Here is a 25,498-nt window from a genome sequence, read left to right as displayed (position 1 = left end):
ACGCAGCAACATTATAAATTATGTTTTATGTTTTGAATGTCAAGCGACTTTTCGCGGGTCGCCAGGATTAGCTCCGTGGGAGCACTTTGCCAAGGTCTGGCCTATTTGAGTCATTAAAAAACTACTCCTCACCGATATAATACACATGTTTATATCTTCCAACTGATCAGTGTTTATGTAATGTGTAGGCTATGTACAGCCTATTTAGTGACGCTGGAAAAAATCGACTACTTTAAGACCCGAACCCTAATTATGTACATTAGGCAGTTTTGAACTATAATACTGTATTACGGATAGGGGTATTTTAATATTAATAGTAATTGTTGGGTTATATTTTTCATCTGAACAAGTCACACACAATGCACAATGCGATAAGACACAATGCGATGTAATGAAATGATAGGAGGATATCGAACGACACACACTTGCGATCCTTTTAGACTGACATCCACCTCGGCCTAGAGTGCCTTTCGATGTTGATCTTTTTGAAGCCACGGCCCTTTCTAGCTCTTTCCATTCCTTGTGAGTGCTTTCTTTCGTCGGGTCTTTTTCTGGGCTTTTTTATCGCCGCGACAACGGTGACGGCGGGGAAAGAGGAGCCCAAATGAACCTCCGACGGGGATTGAACAGGGGCCGCCCGATTCGTAGGCGCTTATCGTTACCACTACGCTATCTCCCGCGCTAACGACGTTGGCGATGGCAATTACCCCTGACGAGTGTCAGTCGAAAATATTCGGGTTCATTTTAATATGACTATACTATTCAATTGTATATTGGAGTTCTATGCCTCTAACAAGCTCTTCTAACCTTATATTAAATAGCCTATTTGAATCATTTACAAACAAGTGCATATTCTTCAACTGATCAGCGTATGTGTAGGCCTATGTAATTAGTATCATGGGAAGTGACGTGAATTACATCTTGAACATGTTTATTGATCATGTGCTCTCATCGTTAGATCAACGTCGACGGGTTTGTAAAAGAGGACATCCGGATCCGGTTGAATCGACCATGCAGGGACATCTTCGTTCCGGCACAGAATCACGTTTTCATATTGATGCGAAACGATCCCTTTCCGCGATTCCTCCTCACAGTGACATAGCCAATGGTTTCGTTGCGTATATTCGAAGACTAATACACCGGACAAATACTAGTCTGCGCTCGAGATTACCGGACCGTGATCTGACATATCAACGGATCATGATCAAATAATGGAATTGGCAAAATACATTGATTGGATGATTGAATACGCCCACAAAACGCTAAAACAGTGACTGTAACGATGACATAAGTTTAGCCTTTGTAATTAATAGTTCTTTTGGTCGTATATCTTTACAGAAAACTGAGTGAACATTTACTCAGACTTGCTTTGAGTGCCGTATATTTACACCCCTTGTTATAGGATGTTTGGATCTTTGATAGAAAGACTGACACAAGACGTTTCGAAATCTTGATGCTATCATTTTATTGCAGTTCTGTTGCGTTTGGTATTGATTAAAGTATTACTAAACTGATCTGAAGCGACACGACCTGTCAAAGATATCATTTCACCGTGTGTATCACCGTTTTTTGATACCCTGCCCGACTTTTTCACGCGTATGAAGATTAACATAGCTAATTTCACTACTTTTTGACGGACACTGATTTCCAAATAAATATATTCGCGTCCACCAAAACATTCTGGTTTATTTTAATATGAATATACTCTTCAATTGTATAATATAGGCTATTCATGACGACATATTGCAATCAATTGAAAAATCATAAAGTTAAATAGAACATTGTATTCAGCATTGATATCGTGTATTGCGTTTGTTGGCAAGGCATTAACGAGGGAAATGTAGCAATAAACTATGGCGGAAAAGGTAACGACAACGTGTTCTGTTGTTTCATATCACCATAGAGGTTGTAAACGTAATCTTAGAGGATGCTGAAGGAAAATACATGGTAACCAGATGTTATCACAAAAACAGCTGTTCCCATTCGTCGCGCGACATGATTTCGAGTAGGGTGTGTAGTTGCAATGCGGCTATGCTCTCTTGGTTGAGATCCTTGTAAAGGAAGAGACGCTCCACCTTGCAATTCTCGACGATCTGCAGTAGCTTGCGTCCGTACAAACTACTAGTGGCGACCCGATTAATCTGAGATCACACAGTATATATCATGTACCAAACTGGTACAGAGGATGCAGAATCATAATTCAAAATATAATTATCAAATACTCGAAGTCAAGGCTATCCAACAGGCGCACCTTTACGGCGTTGAATCCGTACCTTATCTGTATCAGGATTTAGGACAAAGTTTCTTTTTTATCAACGAAAACAAATCCGTTATATCGTTGATTTGCCAACGTTTTCATGCTTTACGCAGATTAACACTGCAAATTCTCACTGCGAACTACTTCCAGCTGCGAACCAGCTTTTTTTCTGACATGAACTTAATGAGGATTAGATTTCACGTCTGCATGACAAGTGAGAACCGTCACCATTTTAAAGCCAAGATTTAAAGAACTATCACGAAATAAAAAATATAAATTCTCGCGCTAAATGTCACTTATAGAACAAAAAGTACAGTTCGCTTATTGCGATTACCACGCTTTACCGCATTTTGTATATAGTTATACCGTATTATATATTTCTAGGACTGTAAATCATTTCATGCGAGTTATAACCGACCAAAGCAAATTTTAAACTTTTGTGACTTGACCTTTGCTAAATTTTAGATAAGTGGCCTGCCCTAAGGTCTGCATTGAAATGTATGAGTGGCATAACTGAATATGAAATGGAACGTTAACTGCTATTTAGCGTGAAAAATCTACAACGGAATTGGATTGCATTCCGTAGATGTAATTTTGTCGTGAACACTGTATTCAAGCCGCCAAAGCACAAATGTTGAGCGGTAGCGCGGATCTGGTCCATGGAAACCGTACTTGGACAACTAGGTAATTCTAGTTGTTTCATTAGACTAATTAGTGCGAAATTTCGGTAATCTAATTCTAATCTAATTTGTGAAATGTTTTGTTTGTATAGTGCGATACGAGCCACGTTTGCTGTACCGATATTCGCCATCCTCATGCTTATGAGAATGTAGTATGGTTTGACATGCTTGACTCAATTTCAAAGTTTGCGCGAATTCAGGAATTCTAATTCTAATCTAACTTGAGAAAAAGTGTGTAGCTATAATTTTAATTTTATTCTAATTTGGAAAACCTGAACATTTTCTAGTTGTCCGAATCTTCTGGACACCGTGATCGCGCATATATAGATAAGAGGCAGATTTAGTTATGAAAAATCGCACATATAGTTATCACAAAAGAATTTACTTACTTTAAAAGTCTTCAACCCCGTGGCAAACGCTGCGACATCGAGTCTGCCGTACGTTCTTAAACCAAAAATGACCTCCTCGACATTGCATTTTCGAATAAATCTGCCGACATCGTGCGGGCGATTATCCAGTTGATTTCGAGGCAAGTGCGCGTCTAATACCTGAATAGAAAGCATGGATCATGATACGGTTATATATTTGATTGCAAATTACGGTGTCTTGGTATGATGTTACTACGAAAAACGATCGGATGAGGCTATATAGAAGGTATTTTATATTATGGCCCCTCATGATGATATAAGTGGCTGCCGTTTCAACCGGCGTCTAAAACATATAGACATAAATTTGACTACTGTATTCACTCATGCAATTATGTACTAAACGAAATACCCACACTTGGACAACTAGATAATTCTCGTTGTCTAAATTGACAAACTAAGGCGGAAATCTCCCGCCGTTGCCGTTCTTACGACGACAAAAAAGCCCAGTAAAAGACCCGACGAAAGAAAGCACTCACAAGGAATGGAAAGAACTAGTAGAAAGGGCCGCGGCTTAAAAAAAAAGATCAACATCGAAAAAGAACTGTGACATCGGGCGCTGTAGGCCGAGGTGGATATTAGAGTAAAGGGTCGCTACTGATACGTGACGTTCGACATCCTCCTATCTGTTCATGATATCGCATTGTGTCTTATCGCATTGTACATTGTGTGTGACTGTCCAGATGAAAAAGATAACCCAACAATGTTATGTTATGCCCGTCATCTAATTCTAGTCTAATTTGTGATGCTTCGTTGCTCTAATTTTAATTGTAATCTAATATCTGCTTTTCCAGGACATGCTTCATGAATTGAACATGAACGAGCCAGGCTTGCTGTACAGACATTTGCAATTATTTTGATTATGAGAATTAAGTCCGGCTTGATGTGATCTGATCTTGATCCAATTTCAAGTTTCAGTAATTCTAATCCTGATCTAGTTCGGAATAAATATGTAGTTATAATTCAAATTATAATCTAATTAAAAATAACTATGTAGCAGTGTAGCTGTAATTCCAGTCTAATTTTGAAAAGTTGAAACTTTTCGAATTGTCCGACGATGGATATATCGGAATGGAAAAGAGGTATTCCATAAAACAGTTTTTACAAGGAAGTTTTATACCAATAAACAGTCAAATGCTGCGCGCCAATTGAGCAAGAATGATTGCATGCTAAATTCTGAGTAAAACTTCCTTCCAAATGCATAATTGCGGTAATTTGGTGGTTTCAGATGACCAAAACTACAGTTTTAGCGAGATGAGGGTGCATTCACATCCAAAAGGTGGTACACGACAACGGAACCTTCCGCAGAATTCGGAAATCCCGTCCCCCACTTGTTACCGACTGAACAGCGTTTTCTTATTTGTGTGTTTCAATTTAATTATTGTACGGTTTCAGTCAATGTATATATTCATTCGCTAGCTCGTCGTTTTGGTTACGGTTCTGATAAATTCACGGCAAAGTATTGCTATAAACCCTGCGCGCATATACGTACCGCCGTACTTCATTTTCGCTTGCTTTAATTTGTCAAGCACCATCTGGATTAAAATGTTGTGTTTGATTCGTTCAGCGGTATAATTTCGAGATAGGTTTTGTGACTTCTCTTTGGTAAGAGTCTATTTACACTTGGTGATAAATATCGATTTAAAATTCACGGCATGCAAATGTAACACAAATGTTCTCGCGTGGCTTGACGCAAGAGTTGATACACATTTTTACATGGCTACACTATGTACACTGTACAGTGGACACATTACTTTTTGAGAGCCGTTTTCGTCATTTATTTCAGTGAAATGCAGAATGATTTCATCCAGCCACGATATTTTCAGCTGTCTGACCTGAAAGCGAATGCAAAATCAGTAATATCAGTTTTCTATCACCAAATTCATCATGATCAAGGGTGGGTTGCACAGATGCCGATCAATCCGTGATCGTCGATTAAGCCTCGGATACAATCGACCTGCGTCGGCTGCACAGATGACGATCAGCCACTGATCGGATAATTTTAATCGGCCAAATTTGAGCCGCCTATTGAGGTGTGTCAGAAAATTAATGACATGTCTCGCTGATCAGTCCGTAAATACCACAGACATACCCAGACACGATGTCCAAAGGGCAGCATAGTCTGAACATAACCTAGACATGATGTTCGAGTGGCAACGCAGTTCCAACGTATCCCATACATGATGCTAACGTACGGAGGACTTATATCGGTGTATGTTCAGACTGTCTTGCCACCAGGACATCGTGTCTGGCGTATGGTCGGTCTGTGTTGCCACTAGGACGTCATGTCTTGGTATGTTCGGACTGATCAACAAGACATGTCGAAGAATCGCTGAGCCGATTAACTTTTTGCGACACCTCACTCGGCGGATAACATTTGGCTGAATAAAATCCTCCGGTTGGTGGCTGATCGTCATCCGTGCAATGGACGCCTGCCGATTTCTGACGTTTAATCGGCGACCACAGATTGATCGGCATCGGTGCAATCCACCCTTAGTCCACTGAAACTAGCGAAATTGTACCAGCACCGCAGTAAATTGCGCGGATAATAATAATATATTCTCTACCTTGATATTTTTATGACCTTCTGTCCAAAACGGAAGGTTAAGTAAGGAAGAGAATTGTTGAAATTGCAATTCTGAAACATTGAATTTGCGACATGTTTCTCCGAATCGCTTCCACTCCTCGCTCGTCAATCTGCGATCCTCCACAAGTCTTATGCTTTCAATCTGTTAACAGTTACAATGTTTTGATATTATTGGCGTTTTTTTTTTTTTTTTTTAGGGGTAACCTGGAGGAACCGCAGTAAACCTCCACCCCGTTACGCTTGCGGCAGCCCATGTGGCACTACACCACCGGACTGTTGCCGCAAGCGCCTTAATAGGTCACTTCTGTGTCGAAAGGACACAGAAGCTCCCAAAGGTTGCTTCTTCGTTTGCTTTTACCTTCTAAGTTGCTTCACTTGTTAGGTGCGAACGGCTGTCACAAGCAGGCTTTGGCTGGGGGCGTCTGCGGAGGCTTGTCCCGCCGCCACCATACTTGTGACTGGGATACTGCCCCGTCAAGCGGTTTCAGATCCCGGTGCGGAGCATGAAGGCCTGACGGCCATACTTCTCCTAGGTGTGCAAGTGATTGGAAGTATCGGTTGCACCACGAGGGTTTCGCACCGCCTAGCGTCCAGTTAGCCGATGCTTACCTTATAACAACCGAATACTCCTTACTTATTGGCGGTTAGGGCTGGACAAAATCGAGTGCCTGAGTGATTCGATTTTGAATAGAGTATATTAAGCTTCCAGAATCGTATTCAAGTGTCATTCATCATCACATCAAAACAGTGTGGAAGATGTGTGTGGAAGACATCAGATTGAAGATAAATTGATATATTTTCGGGCATTGCACTTTGTGACAATGTTGTGGGTTGATCGCGACTTCATAGATATCTAATTTCCACAAAGTGCGTAGTACTTAGGGTTGCATTAAAAAAAAAAAAATGTAAAACAAACATGTTTAAAACAAGGCCCTAATTTAAAACATGTTTTATATTGTTGTTGCTTTTAAGACATGACGTCACGAATATTCAATTGTGACGCCATAGTGGATTGACATTGACAATTGAAAATATAGGGTAAATATAGCTCCTTTGATGAAATATATGTGCTATTAATGTTGAACTGACTATGTTGAGGGTTCCAACCATCCCATATCGTATACGTCGGCTATACCGGGTGGGTATTGTCCCTAGGCTCATATAGCATGTTTTTTAGAAAGTATTTACACAATTATGGCGTAATTTTACAACATGAAAAAAACACGATTTTTTTTTAAAGCCTTTGTTTAAAACACTGTGTAAAACAGTGATTCTCAACCCTTTTCGACTCATCGCCCCCTTTTCAAGCTCCACACAGATCATCGCCCCCCCCCCAAGTATTGGGAACCGAAAAATGGGTATACAAACTATAATCACCGGCGAGTTGACTAAAAAAAGGACAACTTTTCGGCTCGACCTCGAAATTACACTTTCACAGCTAAATTTTCGTGAGTTGACTGAAAAGAGGTCATTTCTCTGACTTGACTCCAATATAGCCGCTTCAACGCGCCATCGCCCCCCTAGACCACCAAATCGACCACGTTGGGAACCACTGGTGTAAAACACCTTTTAAATAAAGTGTTTTAAAACAATGTTTGTTTTAAATGCAACCATAGTATTACTACATGTTTCATATGCTTCGATAATACCAATCGAGGTTTCAATACTCAAGCAGTGGATAATAGCATCGAAACTATGATTTTCGTTGATAAATTACTGCTTAATGGCAAGGAGAGTATAATTTCAGATTCGAGTAGGCCTACTCGAATCATTGTGCCCAGTTCTATCGGTGATAGGCTTGGTATCCCATAATAGCAGACACGTTAATTATGAACTGTAGGGTTGTAATGACTCGAGTCATGACTCGACTCGAGTCAGACTCGAGTCACGATTTTCAGATGACTCGACTCGACTCGAGTCATTTTCTCAAAATACGGAAATGACTCGACTCGACTCGAGTCAATCTGTGTATTGACTCGACTTGGACTCGAGTCATTGCGCATGACTCGAAGCAAGTCATTGACTCGAGATTCAGACGGCCAAGACCGACATTTCATTGTAATTTCGAAGCCAACACACTATTGGGATTTCGTTTGTTGGTACTGGTGCTTGAAAATGCGACCAGAAACTGCTAAAAGTGGGGAAAATTGATATATTATAAATGCGAACCATTCTATATTACCAAACAGAGTTAAAAAAGTGGGTTTAGGAAGACTTTAACTGGAAACTGAGCAGTCAACACAATGACTTGGACTCGGACTCGAGTCATAATACCATGACTCGGACTCGATCCTCTGTTCGCTGACTTGGACTCGGTCTTGACTCGGTGGGAATTGAAAATGACTCGACTTGACTCGAGTCAAAAATATAAAAGTGAGATTGACTTGTGACTCGGAGCCTTGTTACTTGGTTACAACTCTGTCACTGTATACATACACCACGAAATCTGAGGGCAGGTATACGATCGGGTAATGATGCTGCCATGCAACTGATAAGTAGGGCGATTATTTTGTACCTAAAACTGTGAACTTTTGACACTAAAAACTCAATTTTTCTCAATTTTGATCTCAAGTATTTGAATTAGGCATTGTTGCACAGAATGTTTAGTACACGACACGATAATTCAGTTGGTAAGCAATTTTGAATTTGTAAACAATTTTGACAAATTTATGACCTAACGCGATGATCTTCACTCACTGGCAGTGTGCAAATCACGTTTTTTGTAATAGTATAAAAGGATTTAATTAGTACGCGAATAAACAATCGAATGCGTCGCTATAGGCATATGTCAATGCAACATAAAATAATAGTCATATACCTCACATGTAAACCTCGTCTCATTCAGTCGTTTCACGTCTTTACTAGTAAGAGTGATATCGCTTGTTTCAGCCAAGCATACTTTCTGCACGTTGCTCACACCGCGAGCTGTTTCCGTGGCGTCCATCCACACATCAAAATCAATCGTGGTCTATAAGTTATAACCAACAGGAGACATTATAATTAGAACCGAAGGAATAAAATGGCACTATATTACTTTGTCTTTTCTTGTACGTAGAATGAAGCAATGGTTGACGGTGAACTGCATCGCTTGTAAGGTTCTACCGAACATAGTCGCATCGAATGCGAGTGCAGACGGTCGCACGTACAGTTCGTCCATCTGTGGAACAGGACTTGAACTTCCATCCATGATAAGAAACTATTTGACCCATCATATATAGCTAACTTGTGGTCGAACGTATTCAGGACAGGACAGGGCGTTGTATATTTTTGTACTTGATGTTTTTTGCGGCAGATACACCGACTCGTGATGTACGTACGTACATACGCACGGTCTGTGCATATGCGTACCATGAGTGCATGATGTGCATATGCTATCCCAGTAATGCACGAGCGCCATGCGACGCGAAGCAGTGATATAGCTATATAGTTGTGTAATTAGATTAAATACAGCGAAATGCTGGTAATCTAATTCTTATCTAAATTGTAAAATGTGTGAATGTGCGTCACATGACGACGTTCTAATTGCAATTCCCAGAAAATGCCACAGGAGAACTGTATCGTGCGAAACTAGCCAAGATTACAATATAAACTTTCGCCATTCTCGTGCTTAGGAGACTGAACTATAATTTGATATGAACTGAACTTGATTTTTGTTCTTATTCTTTCCAATTCGGGATATAATTCAACTCCCGAGTTTTCTCGAAGTCCGTTATGCAAATTCTAATCTAATTTGGAACAAAACTGTATTGCTATAATTCCAATTCTAATTGAGTTAGGAAAGCTAAAAAATTTCTAGTTGTCTATATCTGCTATTTGGGGCCTTACTGCTTTGTGGTTGCCATCTAGCAAGATGCCAAACAGGTTCGATTAGGAAACTATCTAATCGAGTAGTCAGGAAATACTTATCTAGTGGTGTATACTAGGACATTTCTCTCTTTCTTTCATGCTACTTTTGACTCGGCACGATTCTGGTATAGGCTTACCTTTCCCTGGAATTTGAGTTCGTTCAAGGTCATGAGATCGTTGATGCCGAGTGGAAAATTCTTCGATGAGGTCAGCGAGACTTGATTCACCATGTCGGTTCTGATGGCATCCGCAGCATCGATCCATATTCTCGCATCTATGTATCCCTGATACGTATATCTTATATGTAGTCGTACAGTGAAACACAAACTGCATGCTATAAATACTTTGGTAGATCTCGGCGGTGCGACAAGGCATTCATCAACGGACAACAGTGTTTCTTGAAAGGTATTTACCCAAATCTGACGGTCGAAGGATTGCGAGTTGGGCGTGATGACAAGCTTCGAGATCTAGGAAATTAAAAAATGTACCCTACACGAAAAGACGTAGTACTGTAAGTTGCATCAGCGTTTGGAGAGTAAGGACAAACTCTATGTGAGTAAAGTTAAGTTAGGAATAGTTATGTGTTGTGCGGAGGTGGCCGGAAACGAGGTACTTCTACTTCATCGAAATACTAAAGTAGGTTTGCCTACTTTCAGCATACTTATTCAAGTGGTCTGGTTTTTTGGCCTATCCCAACTAAAATCTACAGTACTTATCAACAGTCCAGTTCAGTTCATTAAGAATTTTATCAATTCAAAACACCACAAGACACTGTTGGGTTGGGTGGCCAGCGGGATACTGTTCCACACTTCAGGTCCGGCATATTTGATGGAGCGATGATCTTTCATGTCGACCATATGATAGTTGGACGACGAGTACGCGCGGGTGTAGTTGGCCTATCCTTATGCTCTTTTCATTCCGAGGTAAAGAAGTCATTGAAATCATCGGGGCAGCGACGCTTATGAAACTGATACATGAACTCGGCAATTTCTAGCTTACGCATATCTTGTATGTTTAGGACACCGAATCTTTTGAGCAGTGATTTGTTGGACGCGCGACGTGGCCCTCTTGGGACCCTGGTTATGATACGAAGGACATGGTGTTGTACTTTTTACAGTGGAATGAGTGCGCTAACACTGGCAACCCTCCAGCAGATGTTCTCATATTGTAACTTCGATTGGAATATCGATTTAAAGAGTATCAGAAGGACCCAGCACGGCATGTGGTCGCTACATCTTTTTTTACAAACTGTATTTCAAAGTAAAGTAGTTTCGAGGTAAGTTTGCGTCAGCTTAATGAGTTGAATTTTCATAAAAAGTTGGCGAAATATAGCTCCTGCATCACAATGATTGAATAAATATTTGCGAAAATTTGGCATATGTGTGGTTTCAGCCATTTTGCGTCGGTAACGAAAAGTCCTACATTAACTGCTCAAATTATACGACCCCACGACCAAATCCATAACTTTTCGAAAATCCTAGACAAATTTTCAGACCTTCTATTTTATACCTCTGCTTGAAGTACTTTTGAAACATTTGGAAATTACTACTTCTAATCGAGGGGACATTTACAACAATATTTCTACTTCTATACTTCGAGCGCATCCGGCGTTTTGTGCAGCTAATGTATCGAATATTCCTTTGAACCAATGCTTCGATATTCATATGGAAGTGTTCTAACCTTTCCGCTAAGTTTCAATTTATTGATCGTTTTGATGTCATCGATGTGCAGGCAAACCAATTGAGACGATTCCAGCATCACTTGAGTCGCATCATTGAAATTCATTGCCTTGGCTGCCGCGATCCACGTCGATGCGTCAATTGTACCCTGAATTATATATAGACACATAAATATATACATCACGTAGTTCTAATTCTAATGATGCGTGGTTTAATGTAATTATTCGTACGTCGGCTGATAGCGGAGGCTGGATGCGACATTGCTTGATATTAACTGTCTTATCTTGAAACACACGTCTCCCGGCATTGCCGTCAAACGAACTGCGGACAGGACGTACAACAAGTTGATCAACCTGTGAAGTCAAGATATGTCTGCATATCAGGAATCAGTATAATGAATATCGGGCTATGGTGTAAAATGACAAAGGCAACCGTATCACTGGGTGTAGGGTACTAAAACAATACCGACCAACACACGCCACGAAAGTCCGCCAATTCAAGACGTGCATTTGACCTATATATATGGCAGTATGAGACTCTTCAGAATTCCATTACTTGAAGTCGTCCATTTGGTACCGTGGACTATGACTTATCGATACTCACATTCATGAGTCAGAAAGTCAACGGTATGGCTTGTCGTGATTGGTAGTGATAGTGAATGTGCCTTTACAGAAAGAGTTCACCAAACACCGTGCCATTTACCTTGTCTTTAATCGACTTACTTATTGAATTTTGCAAAAGCTATAACGAGACCCTTTTATTACAGTGATCTACTATAACTCTCGCAGTTGCGGAGTTGTTAATATCTCGTAACAAGCTAATATGGAGTAATATTATTGGAGTGATTCTCAAACTGGGAGGGTGCGTAATTTTGTATTTGAGAATTCTCTAATCAACAGTCATAAACTTCCATGCCATCAAACTATGCGTTGGAATTGCCAGAATTCTGGTTGCATTTTGAGATATGACAAAGAGGGGGCGCAAAATTTTTCACTACCATAAAGGTGGGCGTGTCTAAAAAAGTTTGAAAACCACTGTTTAATGCAATAACAGCCAATTGTGTAAAGGCGAAATATCGCTCTGCATTCAAACTAATGATACTAATACTGTGGTTGAATCTGTAAGATGAAGGCTGCTATGAAACAGGAAATGCAGGGTTTCTTTTACACTAACTTCCAATGTGAGGAATTCTGGTATACTGTGTTCAATCTGTTAAGGCTGACGCATAGCTTTGTCCTAGTTTCTCGACGGATCAAAGTGAAGCGGTCAGTTGTAATATAAACAAACATATATATTTGATTAGAAACATTAATAGTATAACCAGATTCACCTGCACTGAGAAACCAGATTGATTAAGCGACGCCAGATCGGCCGTGGAAAGTAAAACCTCATTCGTTGAATGCAGAGTTATGCTTTTCACATTTCCGACTTTGATAGCTTTCGCGGTCTGAATCCAAACGTCAACCAGCGCGCTGGTTTCCTTAGAAGTGGGCGCATGAAATGAAGAACCATATCATTGCAATGTAGCTGGGTGAATTACACAGATGCCAATCCGTGATCGCCAATTAAACGTCAGTAATCGCCTGACTTCCGTTGCGATCGGAGATTACTTTTCAATCGGCATCTGTGCAATCCACCCTAAATGGATATCTTACCTCTTCTGTGGGAGATTCAATAATGCAACGTTCTACAGTGAACGGTAATTCACTGAAAGTCTGTCTCCAATTAGCAAAGTTAAATGAATCCGCATTCGGTTGGATGTGGAGTTCGTCGATCTATCGAATAAGTTAGCAGATTATTACCGAAGATAAAAACGTTTTGTGGATTACGAGATAAGTTGCATAAAGATACCGAAGATATTTACAATTTCATAGAGCATGAATATCGAAATAAGAAACGTAACTATATGTACGCTCGAACATATTCCTATCTACCTGAATTATAGTGTAGCTCAAGTGCTGCGTTTAAACTATATAAAATACAGTAGAAACCTGCATAACAGCGCTGGACTTGCTAAGCGTCCGTATGTGATCGATGCCCGACTTGAGTTTGGTCAACACACCCAGTTCCAACCTATTGACTTTTTGAGACGCGGCGTCCACGACGGTTAACAGCCAATCTGCGTTGATATCACCCTAAATAGAGACAATTGATTATAGTTGTGGCTTTCTTGAAAATGCTACAAGAGTACTGTATAGTAGGGATGGTGTGAACCTCCGAAAGGTTCTGTGTGAACGCGAACGTGAACCTCATGACGTCACATACCGTCATATTGCTAATTCCAACACTACATTTCAGTGAAGTGATAGCCTATAATAATGTACACGATACCTAGCGACGACTCGGACCACATAATGATACAATGCTGAAGCATGTATTGACGTTTTAAACGTCGCCAAATGTATCAACGGGGGCAATCAAATGATATAATAATTCCATATAATCAATATCTTCCGTCGCTTTCTCAACAATTTCGACGTGGATTTGCAAGGGAATATAAGCTGACGTCTTCACGGTCTAGGCCAGACCGGACAATGTATTCGGCGTATGAGTATTGCTACGTTGATATTGAGCAGAGTGTAAAATGGATTTCTATATTTGCTACCCCATTAACAAGTTATACAGCAGTAACCAGCACCCCAATCGCACGGATTTGGTTTTTATGATACAATAAACGAATGAAATCAAGATTGACCCCGTGCAGGTGCTAGATATTTTACATCAGACAACGATATCAATTTCATTGATTAGTTGAATAAGCATCATTCGCTCTTGATGTTGTGTGAAGTGTGATTGCGGGTCAAGCTCCCTGCAGAGAATCACTAAATATTCACAAACGGAAAGCTGGATATTTCGAGCAAACTTTTGTAACAAAGCGGGTAAAATTTTTGAGATTGTCAATGTGCATGTGCATGCCCGTTTAGTGTTGATTTTTATGCTGCCAGCGCAATGCATAGAGAGGCCCGCAGTTGAAATGCAATAAATTTCAACCAAATATGTTGTATGGAAGTGAATATTGTAATACATAAAAAAGGTTCACAGTGCAGAACCTATCAAGGTTCGTTTGTGAACGTGAACCTCTAAATTTCTTAGGTTCACACACAGAACGCGAACGTGAACCTCACGATCACACCATCCCTACTGTATAGTGCGATACGAGCCAAGCTTGCTCTACAGAAATTTTTCATTCCCATGCTAGAGTACTCGAATGTGAGTTAATTAATATCAATTTTAATGATTCGAGTAGATAAAAGCTAGTTTTTCGAATACTGAATGTAATGTATGCGCCCCTTGCTGTTGCTGTATTAGCATCTCATATAGTTACGGCACACAAACACAAGATTATATCTGAAGAATCCGACACTGATAATGTTTTTCAAGAGCTTCTTGGAGGTACAGAACTTCAATACACAATTAAATAGTATATTCATGTTGAAATGAATACATTAACTATTCAATTGTTAATATTTTATTTGTGGTCGTATTAAAGGTACGCTATGCATGTTGAAATTTTCATAATGTACATGAAGCTACAATGAGTGATGCTCGAAGCTTACTGCTCAACATCGTACCAGCCAGGCACTTGCCCTAGGTCTAGGAAAAAGTTTACGAGTCACGCGCACCGGAAAATGGAGAGTACCTCGACACTGGGAATTTCTACATCTAGCGCATGCGTCATCCACATATACGTACCATACCAAGTTTCCTTGCTGAATGATGCAAATTATGCAATGCAACAATGTACAGTACATACATACAGTCTTTCTCCAAACCAGAACAGCTAGATGCCATTTGGACTAGAGCTCGACCCGACAGTTAGCACTTTCGCCGATAAACCCGATATATTGAGCCGATATTAAAAAGTAAGGGCACGGTAAAAACTTCAACGCATTTACGAATAGTTTTACAGCCATTGCTCTACTTGGAAATGAAATAATCTACAAAGGCTGCCATTAAACGCATGTAAGTAACATTTCGAAGTACTTCTTATAATAAGTACTTCTAGTTTTTAAGAGTTACTTCTACTTCTACTCGAGTACAAACGATCACTACTTGAGTACTTATGTCTGTAATCTGTAAGAAATAGATCAATATTCCAGTCTAGCATTCGCAGATTAAAGTTGTCTGACTTACTGCTACCGTGTTGTGACGTGAAGAAAATTGGCGACAATTTTACCTGTAATGGCCGATACCGATATTTCTTTCAAACCGATAGTCGGTCGATAATCTTGACTGCCATAAATCATTATTGAAATCAAAGATATGTCATTACCTGTTCGTCAGGCGTGATATCCATCAAACAAGTGTCGATTTCGATACGTTCAAATATCTCTTTCCATAAATCACCGAATGTCCAAACCACGTTACCTCTGACGTCAAATTTCCCAATCTCAAAAAATTGGAAAGAGTCCGTCAATCTTAGAACGCTAACAACACATCACATCACACTTCGTTCGTTTCAACACAAGACGAAAGATTACAGAGAAACAATGACGATGCATGCACTAACAATCAACAATCAACCGCGGTGCCAACTTTGTAGTCGCCTTCAATTACGTACAATTGCGTGTATCTCGCACAACAGATTGGCACAGAAAAGTGTAGCAGAAAAAGTGAAATTGCTCACTAAAGTAGACGAAGAAAAAAGTTAAGACGCTTCCGCGACAGTTCGGCAGTTAGTTACGTTGGCGGGGGTATCAAAAAGTACTATTTGAACCCAACATGCGTGTTACACAGTAAGACCGTAAGCAATATTTGTTGAATGGTTCAATATCGCAAATATTTTACAGCGCAACTGACCTGAAAGTATAACTAATGTGCGCTTTATGCGATCTGTGTCAATTACTGCAGTATAGCAAAGCTGCAATAAATTTATTACGCAACAGTCCCGTATTTTGAGTGCGTCGTGTGCCTTCACGCACCAAGCCATATTTGAAAAACACATTTTTAATTTCGGTATAATAAATTCAAAATTTTCAAACTCCTGTAGCTTCGCATCTAACGGTTGGAATTGAGCCAAATTTGGTGTGCAACGTTTTTAAACCAACCTAACAATTTGATAAAATAGCCGTGAAAATAAAATAAAAAGTTATTTTTGAACAACCCTAGTCTGCATATTTGCCGAATCTAAATACCTGTAGTCCCAGGCCTTTGCTACTCGACGACAAAACTTGAAGCAAATCGCGGTCAACGCCTGCGTTCGAAATCGACAAATGTGGAATCTTCTCAAAGTAACGCAATACAGAACATAAAATGTCCATCATGGCAGGAGTCAGTGGCGAGTTCGAGAGGTCCAGGCTCTGTATCAGGTTTGGCAACACGTTCAAGGCGTCGGCTTCCTTCAACGCGATGCATACGTCTAATTTAGCGGCCGAATTCGAACTGCTACACAGCTGGGACTTCATGACTGTCATCAGATGTTCAAATTTTTCTCCCGTTTGACCTGTGATGTTTTTATCAAAATCGTGGATATAAACTGAAAAAATATTTCTATATATGAGATAGAGAGCAGAGCAGACTTTGGCAACTAGAAAATTTTCAGCTTTTCAAAATTAGATTAGAATTAGAATTATAGCATGGTTGTAATGACTAGAGTCACGACTCGACTCGAGTCCGACTCGAGTCTCGATTTTCTGATGACTCGACTTTAGTCGAGTTATTTTCTCACAATACGGAAATGACTCGACTCAAGTCAATCTGTGTAGTGACTCGAATTGGAATCGAGTCAATGCGCATGACTCGAAACAATTCATATGTCTCGAGACTCAGATGGCCAATACCGACATTTCATTGTAACTTCGAAGAATATTAAAGTAACCACCCTATTGGCATTTCGTCTATTGGTACTGGTACTTGAAAATGCGACCAGTAACTGCTAAAAGTGAGGAAAATTAGAATATTATAAATGCGAGCCATTCGATATCACCAAACAGAGTTATAAAAAGTGGGTTTAACAAGACTTTTACTGGAAACTGAGCAGCCAATACAGTGGTTCGGACTCGGACTCGAGTCATAATACCATGACTCCGACTTAACTCTCTGCTCGATGACTTCGACACGGATTTGACTCGGTGATGAATTGAAAATGGCTCGACTTGACTCGAGTCAAAACTATAAAAGTAAGATTGTACTTGTGACTCGGTTAGAATGTTGAATTACAGCTACACAGTTATTTACAAATTAGATCAGAATTAGATCACCGGCATTTTGCTGTAATTAGACCACTAGAATTATCTAGATGTTCAGGTCTGCAGCATCACGATACCTGCAACTCGCAACAATGCAAAATTCGAGACAGATTTTGGAGGGTTCCAGGGCCACGAGCAGAAAAAAAAATCATATTTTCGCAATCAGTACCGCAGTAGCTGTCGATTGATACCACATGTATTAAAATTCGCTCACGGAAAGTCAGTCTAAATCAGGGCTGGCCAACCTTTTCAGCCAAAGGGCCACATTCGATTGACGAACCTTTGCGCGGGCCACTATCCGCGCGAAGCGCGAAATTTTTTTTAGGTTCATAGGTAAAATATATTGTCACTTGAATATATTGCGGGCTTGCTGCATATCGCTGGGCTAAGTTTGCGAGGACTGGGCTATTCGGCGCACGGTCATATCGATATCGAAAGCTGCGACCAACATGCGTCAATCATTATGTGCCTTAGGTTTCATAGTCGACGGTCTTACTGCCAGTGCAAACGCAAGGTCGCATATGTTGAACGACACTTTGTCTCGTAATCGCTAATATAGTTAGACTCAATCTGATACATTGGGTGTTCTTCAATTTTCACAAAAGGGCAGCAATATTAAGAACAAGAAATCGAGTGACAATATATTGCGCTAAGCTTGTATAAAATTTTTACCTTTGATAAATCTACAGCAAATTATTCTGCTTTATTGTAGTGTACGAAGATATACCAATATATGAATGGTTGATGGATCTGTCAATGAGTCGAGACTGATATTTTAGTCATCACATCTCAAGTGTTGCGGCCAGACTAATCAAATTTTTGGTTGGCCTTGCAAGTTCACAATCTGTGCAATCCATTTTTGATCATATTAGAAATTTCGGAAATTACCTCGCGGGCCACGGGTTGGCCGGCCCTGGTCTAAATAGTACCGTAAGTTGTCTTTGGTCAAAAGGAGAGAATGACGTAACCCAATCTCAGTGAGCCGTGCGATTTGGCTGTGTCCACACCACTGTAGGACACTACGGCTATGGTATTCTTGTTATGGAGAGAGCTTTGGACATATGCATACATTCGCATGTGAGTCACTCACTTTGTCTCAGAACCAGCTGACTGATTCGATTTTTCAAACTCTCATTCTTCAATATGCCACTTACAAAATGACGCACCACCGACCAAGACGGCTTACACAATTCGTCGTCCACCAGTCTCTCGAAATCACTGTAACACAACTCGACTGCGTAAAGTGCAGAGAACACTTCCTGCAGAGTCTGATGGCTGAAAAAGAACTTGTACATCCCTCCTAGTATTTTCTGACCCAGAAGCGTAAGTCCAGGTACTTTGATTATGATGTCGCTGATGTCTTTGTAGTTAAGTTGGAAGGTCTCAAGGTCGTCATTAGTGAACACGACTCGTTGTTCTTTGGTGCCCTGAAAGGCCATACGTTTCAGATTGTTGATCACAGCAGATATTTCTTGTACATCGGCTGTTGTCCTTGAACTGTCTGACTCGAGAAGAATTTGAATAATTCGGATCATAACTCCAGAAGCGCAATCCGGCGGATCATCCGGGTACTTCTTTTTGGCTATCATGTAGAACGCCAAAAATAGCGGGGTTAAGCACATGTAGTGCATCGCTGGGTTGGCTATACGCATTTTCTCCCACTCCGAAACGCTGTTTTCACCCATAATTTCGCAGTATAAAGCCTTTGCGTCAGAACGGCTAAAACCAACTAGCGCTGTTACTAATTCAGGCCGCATTTGCACAGGCAACAGAGCTACTGAATGTTCCCTTGAAGATATTGTGATCGGAACGTGGGATAAAAGATGGCCTGAGAGTATGTTCCCAAAAATGTTACCAGTACTTGACTTCTCCCACGGAGTGATCTTACTGCGATATACAGGATCCCAGCAAGCTTGATCTAATCCGTCTAGGAACATAATAACTCGAATCTTCCTTTCAATGATCGCTTTGAGTCCGTATTCAGCTTCTTTGAGTGTCAACGAAGATACAGGGTGGCAAAATATCGCTTCTGACAAACTGACATAGTCCTCGTTTCGGATGTCTCTGATGTTAATGTGAAGTACTGCATCGTAATTTCTTTTTGGCGCCCTGAAAAAGCGTCTCCATATTGGCGCGTTCCTGTCTTCGTTTAATTGATTAGAAAGAATCAACCGCTTGGCGAGGCGTCTCATCATGATTGTTTTCCCGCTGCCGGGTTGCCCGATCACGATATTCGGCTTGTTCCGATCCTTTTGTATATCGTCGATGAATTCTTCAAAATCCAGATTTCTACCTGATTTAGGATTGCAGTGCGCACTGAATCCGTCTTGCGGTAAATAGTCGCCTTTGAATATCTCAAAACCTGTCTTCAACCGCGGGTAGAACTCTTTATCGGGTTCTGATAGATCTTGAAAATTCTCCATCACTTTGGCCTTGACGTTTTCCCAAGTTGCCGAATTGACTTTATGTATGAAGCTGGAAAGATTCGAGCCTGCATAATGTACAAAACAGAATCAATTGCTGCCAAACGCACATACAGGTTTTAAGCATTGGTAACGGTTGCATGCGCTCTGAATATATTTAAAGGTATTTTTGGAATAGGATACGTGGCTTCAAGTTGAAAAAATAAAATACTACTAATCGCTCGTTGTTGTTGTTTGTGGTATCCATGGTGTTCGTCGACAACAATGGTCATTTACACAGAGCCCACAAGCCATTGGTGTTGTAGCTGAGATACCACTACGCTATCTCGCCACAGTCTACTAATCGCTAATTGTGAGTCTAAGGCTGTCTCATGTGTAGGCCTTAACCTCGTTTGGATTTAGAATACGAATTGATTGGATGAAAACTGCAGTAATGTGTAGGCTACTATACATGCAGATATACCTGTTGCCCATTCGGTTAGCCCATTCGGTTGTGTTTCGCTCGTATACCTGGACTTTTTCTTCTCTGGACATATAAATAGTATAAAAAAGTATTAGAAATATTCCTCCAAGACTAGCATTGTGTGTCGCCTATAGACAATTCGACATTATTAAAATCAGCGGAACTGTATCTGTATGCAATCTATGCATCTTTGTTATTAGAGCAAGAGGATGGAAGTCTGGAATAGTGCACTCATGACCATTATCACGAGGTCAAAGTGTTCAAGATAATAAGCCTGTAACATTTTTGAAAATCACTGACAAATAAGCTTTGGAGTCATGGTCGCAGTCATACCAACGCTTTGTCTTACAGTCAACAGAGGCATAAACAGGAACCGGCAGCCGGGGTGGTGCAAGACTGAGAAAGCCTTACAAGGCTGTTTCTGAACCTTCCTTGTACAACAGTGGTTGTTAACCTTGCGGGGCGCTGGAGATTTTGAAGGGGGCTGAAACGCTCAGGGGGCGATATGGGGGGCGATAAAGATAAATGGCTTCGCAGTAGATGACGTAGTAGTAAGATTTATCCTTAATAAGTATTCAGAGCAGATTAACATTCCTCAAAACATGTCAAATCCCTACATTTTTGGTCGCTCTACGCGACGATGTTTGCTACATATGTTTTCATAAATGTAGCGGGTTATTATAATTCATGTAAAATGAATTGCGCGTACTTTTAGATCGCCAATTTCCCATTAAAACACTGCCGTCACGCTTGCTAGGGTTATTTTCAACAAAATGTGTCGAACTATGTATTATATCCTGCAGCGCATAACGTGTGGAAATCGGAGAACGAGGCACTGTAGCATCACTTTTGAGAATGAGAGCCTCTTGTACATAAAATATATTTTAAAGCTTAGTTCACGAAATGAATAACTACATAGCCTATACTTGTATTTTAGAGCTACAAAATTAAATCATTAAAATATTTCTTCATCGTATCATAAAGGACGATGCTACCTATTGTTGTGGTCCGCAACCTCACATGAACGTTATATAATATGAGTTGCTTTGTTTGGAATACATTCATGTTCAAATGAATAACTGGGTACAGTACTAAATTTAATGTGAACAGATATATGCATCCCATTCTCAGTTGACTTACTTAGTCACACAAAGCACAAAAACAAAATCCAATACCAGCAATATCCCCGTATTGGTAATCGCAGATATGAATTCGGGATGGTTCGAACCACAGGGTATGGGACCGTACCCGATTGTTGTTATAACAACCTTGATTTGACCCCGAATATACCCCATACAAATATTATACGGCTTATTATAGTCGAGTGGTCCTCGAGCGCGATTAAAGCGCGAAATTTTTCCAATACTGAAGTCCCAAAAAGACCAACTGGACTTTGACCTCTTACCAGGACCGATACTGCTGCAACCCAAACCCTCAATCGGGCGGGATGAGCTCGAAGGGTGCCCTAAATTATTTCTGTGAATTAACATAAATTACACGTAATGTTTTTAAAAAACACGCATGATTACCACGCCACGATGCCCAACGTTCCGGCCAATATGGGACTCCGAGAAGTGTGCCAAAAGATCGTCAGCGAGAAAACCTTGGCCGAAAAGGATTGCCCTTATGTTGACCGTAAAATTCGATGTATATAAGTCTAATTGTCCATAGGTGCTTAAATCGCTCGTTCCGAATTATCATGCCGTAGCAATTAGCACCCCACAGGACAAATAACATCCATCAGATAAAAATTATTAGCCAGTGAAGAATTTCCAATTTTGAATCGTGTGCTTACTTTAGTTTAATACGTTTATGCGTTTCAATATCTCTTGACTATATAGCGGACAAGAGCTAACAAAATAACAACATGTAACGAAGTAATTGTACCAATGGGCACGCCCGAATATGTTTTGTTATTAATTACGTGGCCTTCATTTTCCAAGACAACCGCTCACTCAGCGCTACTAGTAAATCTGATTACGTGGACTGAGATGATAAAAAGTTTATAGCGACATATTTATGCAATTACCACCTATTCATTCATGCAATATTGAAAATGTTTGCGCCTAGGGCGACCAGGCCACACGCACTTTGCTGACCATCGAAATCGCGCAACAGGGTTCTTGGAGGCGAAGCCCCCAGAAGTTTGGTTTATCGCCCCATGGGTGCGCAGGACAATCGTTTTTTAGGGGGGCTGACGAAGTGCTGTTACGGCCCTCCCTCTTACTCATTGTCTTTATTAAAGTTTTTACAATATGGAGGGCGCTATAATCCTATAATTTTTTAAAGGGGGCGGTGGAGGAAAAAAGGACCACTGTTGTACAATCAATGTCCAGCGGCATATACACATCATGCACTCATGATGGTATGCCTATCCACAGATCGTGTGCAATGTGCATGTATAGCATGATTCGGTGTTTATGCCGACAAATATAGATAACGTTCTATTACTATTCCACTACGTTTAGTATTTTAATAGAGGGACATCAGTATCGATACGGCCGCAATAGAGTCTTGCAGAGCATCGGCTGCCTTCCGGTAAGTATCCGAAGGACTTACCTTTATTACTATGATTCGTAATCGACACACTGATTTCATATTTATCACCCCCAATCTGGTCTCCTTCGACGACGGTGATGTTTGTGTCGGTGAACTTCTGCTCAACGTGTTCTCCGCCAGCCAATGTTGACGAACGGCTAGACCCTGGAACAGTATTTCAAGTCATCCGATTGCGTTTGATATCAGGAGTTTTGCTGAAACTTTTAGACACAGTTGGCGAGATAACGTAGAAATACTTTCCACAGCTGCAACACCAATGGGTTGCTAGTTCGAGTCCAGAATTCATATAACTAAGTGCTGAAGGTTTATCTATAGCAGGGGTGGGCAACATACGGCCAACTTACAGCTTCGGTTCTTACATGTTAACGTGGCCCGCGGCCCGGGTTTACATTACGGGTCTTCAAAAATGACATTTTTTTCTCCAATCGTACTGGCTACTTGATAATATTGTTAGGTTACCTAATTTAAGCCTACACACCAAATTTGGTTCAATTCCAGCCAGTAGCCGCATTGCTACATGGGAAGAAAGTTTCTATTTATTATATAAAAATAAATAACAAAAAATTTGAAAATTTTCTGTTCACCTCATGAAAGTATTAGTTTGTCTATAGAAACGATGTTCACTATATTTGGTTCAATTCCTACCAGTGGAAGCGGTGATATTGCCGTCAAAAATTTTGGATTTGAATAAAATAGTATTTACTGTAATAAATAATTACGTATTGCGTAAACACTATTTTATTAACAATCCACTACCGTTTTTGGTTGAAGTTTAGGTTAAATAAAATTTATTCCTTGTGTTGATCAATGGGCGATCAATGTGGCCCGCCAAGTACTTAATTTCCCCATATCCGGCCCGCCGACTGGAGACTTTCCCACCCCTGATCTATAGGCTCCTCGTCACCATCGTTTATCGTTTGTGGTATTCATGGTGTTTGTCGACTACGCTGGTCATTTACACCAGGCCGATATTTATCATTTATATTCCGTAACTGCCGACTTAAAGCACGGCCCACTTCTAGGCTTTTGTAAGACACCGCTTACGCGGATGAGATGGCGAGGAATAGCTTAGATAAACCTCCAACACTTAGGTATAGGAATTCAGAAGTCGAACTCGGTCGGACTTGAACCCGCAACCCATAGGTGTCGCAGCCACGGATTATTCCACTGCGCTATCTCGCCACTCCTCGTCACCATGTGATGCGCTGAAGCGGTGTCTTACAAAAGCCTGACGTAAATGGATCTGCTGTAAATGACAAATAACCATAGCAGTCGATAACTCTACGAATACCCAAACAACAACACACAGTAGCCTCTATTGACTAAACTCGTTGACTGGGCAAATTTATCAGCAAGTGACCGAATGACGCTCGAATTGCCTACAAGTATATCAAGATACGCGGAGAGATGTAGAACAATGGGGGTTTATAGCCTCCTAGGGCGGTTTACCGGAGGTATATTCAACTATTTTTTAGCACAGGTTCAATTACAAAAGTACACATTTTGCCTAAATCCGTTACAACACTCATGAAATAATTTACAGCCACACAAATGGAATGCGGTGTACCAATATAAAGAGTCCAGTAAAACGCTATTACTAGAAGTAACAAGCTAAATATTGTTCTGTGAGTCTCAGCTAATTGTGGAAGTATTGGCATTTTCTATTTAATCGACTTTGTTTTGTTCAAAATAAAAAGTAAATATTGAGACAGATAGGATCGAGGGCCGCCAGTTGAGTAGCCCTGGTTTAGAGGGTGATCACTGGTCAACGTGTCAGTCTATATATTTGAGATACCAACCTCGTCGGTTAATTGTAGCGCGTGGATCATTCCCTTCATTTTCCTCTACATTATATTGGTTCCCATGTATCTGATCTCCACCAATAACGACAGTGAGGCCATCTCTGATACTTAAGTCAACGTTGTCGCCGTGTGCCAACGCCGCGATTTCTGCAAAACGACTCAGAATCAAATCAATTTCCCAGAAACAATGAAAAGAATTGACTATATATCGCAGCCTTATTCATAGCCAACGTCGTAATCTTTGAGCTACAAGAATATTTATGCAAAAGAAGCGCTCACACTGCAACCACATACCTGTTTTATCGCCGTTTTCCTCCGCAGATCCAGACATTTTACCATGTAATCAAAACTACAATGCTTTGCTACATAATATTCATTGCAGACAGTTCGCTTCTACATGTCTCTGTCAACAAATTCAAATTGCTTAAACGGTCTCTAATACAGACTTTCAGAAGGAATATGACCCTGTAATCCTGAGATAGGACCGTTATTATACTATTCGCCCGTTTCTAGTTACTAAAAAGTCCCTTGACATTGTACAGCATTATTCTGTCTTAGACACCGTGACGTGACTACGATCACCATCGGA

The 25,498-nt window shown here is 40.5% G+C and overlaps 2 protein-coding genes across 6 annotated transcripts in view; one reads left to right on the top strand and one right to left on the bottom strand.

The window, feature by feature from the left end:
• The window catches only part of LOC145451645 (uncharacterized), a 7,007-nt gene extending 5,210 nt beyond the window's left edge, over window positions 1-1,797 (top strand). For both annotated transcript variants that reach the window (XM_080329855.1, XM_080329854.1), the window contains one exon: window positions 959-1,797. In XM_080329855.1, the coding sequence (XP_080185981.1) occupies window positions 959-1,102 (144 nt within the window). In that variant the 3' untranslated portion in view covers window positions 1,103-1,797. The remainder of the gene's footprint in view (window positions 1-958) is intronic.
• LOC145451644 (uncharacterized) lies at window positions 1,642-25,498 on the bottom strand. 4 transcript variants are annotated; one of them, XM_080329850.1, is made up of 20 exons: window positions 25,204-25,494; window positions 24,907-25,056; window positions 23,108-23,251; window positions 20,549-20,611; window positions 18,753-20,153; window positions 16,610-16,917; window positions 15,748-15,864; window positions 13,457-13,609; window positions 13,130-13,249; window positions 12,805-12,954; window positions 11,705-11,827; window positions 11,476-11,622; window positions 10,140-10,262; window positions 9,933-10,079; window positions 8,984-9,106; window positions 8,768-8,917; window positions 5,930-6,091; window positions 5,117-5,197; window positions 3,327-3,485; window positions 1,642-2,141 (listed from the first exon to the last, which is right to left on the bottom strand). In XM_080329850.1, exons 1-20 carry the CDS (start codon window positions 25,238-25,240, stop codon window positions 1,962-1,964), a joined length of 4,038 nt encoding a protein of 1,345 aa, XP_080185976.1. In that variant the 5' UTR covers window positions 25,241-25,494; the 3' UTR covers window positions 1,642-1,961. The 4 variants fall into 4 exon arrangements, with proteins under 4 accessions (XP_080185976.1, XP_080185977.1, XP_080185979.1 ...); XM_080329851.1 differs by having other exon boundaries at window positions 13,466-13,609; window positions 25,204-25,493; XM_080329853.1 differs by lacking the exon at window positions 11,476-11,622 and having other exon boundaries at window positions 25,204-25,498.

This window comes from Botryllus schlosseri, chromosome 12, assembly GCF_051294905.1.
Source record: "Botryllus schlosseri isolate E-star chromosome 12, Bs_hap1, whole genome shotgun sequence".
NCBI classification, from domain to species: domain Eukaryota; kingdom Metazoa; phylum Chordata; class Ascidiacea; order Stolidobranchia; family Styelidae; genus Botryllus; species Botryllus schlosseri.
Note: the sequence above shows the minus strand (reverse complement) of the source record. Positions and strands in the feature narration are given on the sequence as shown.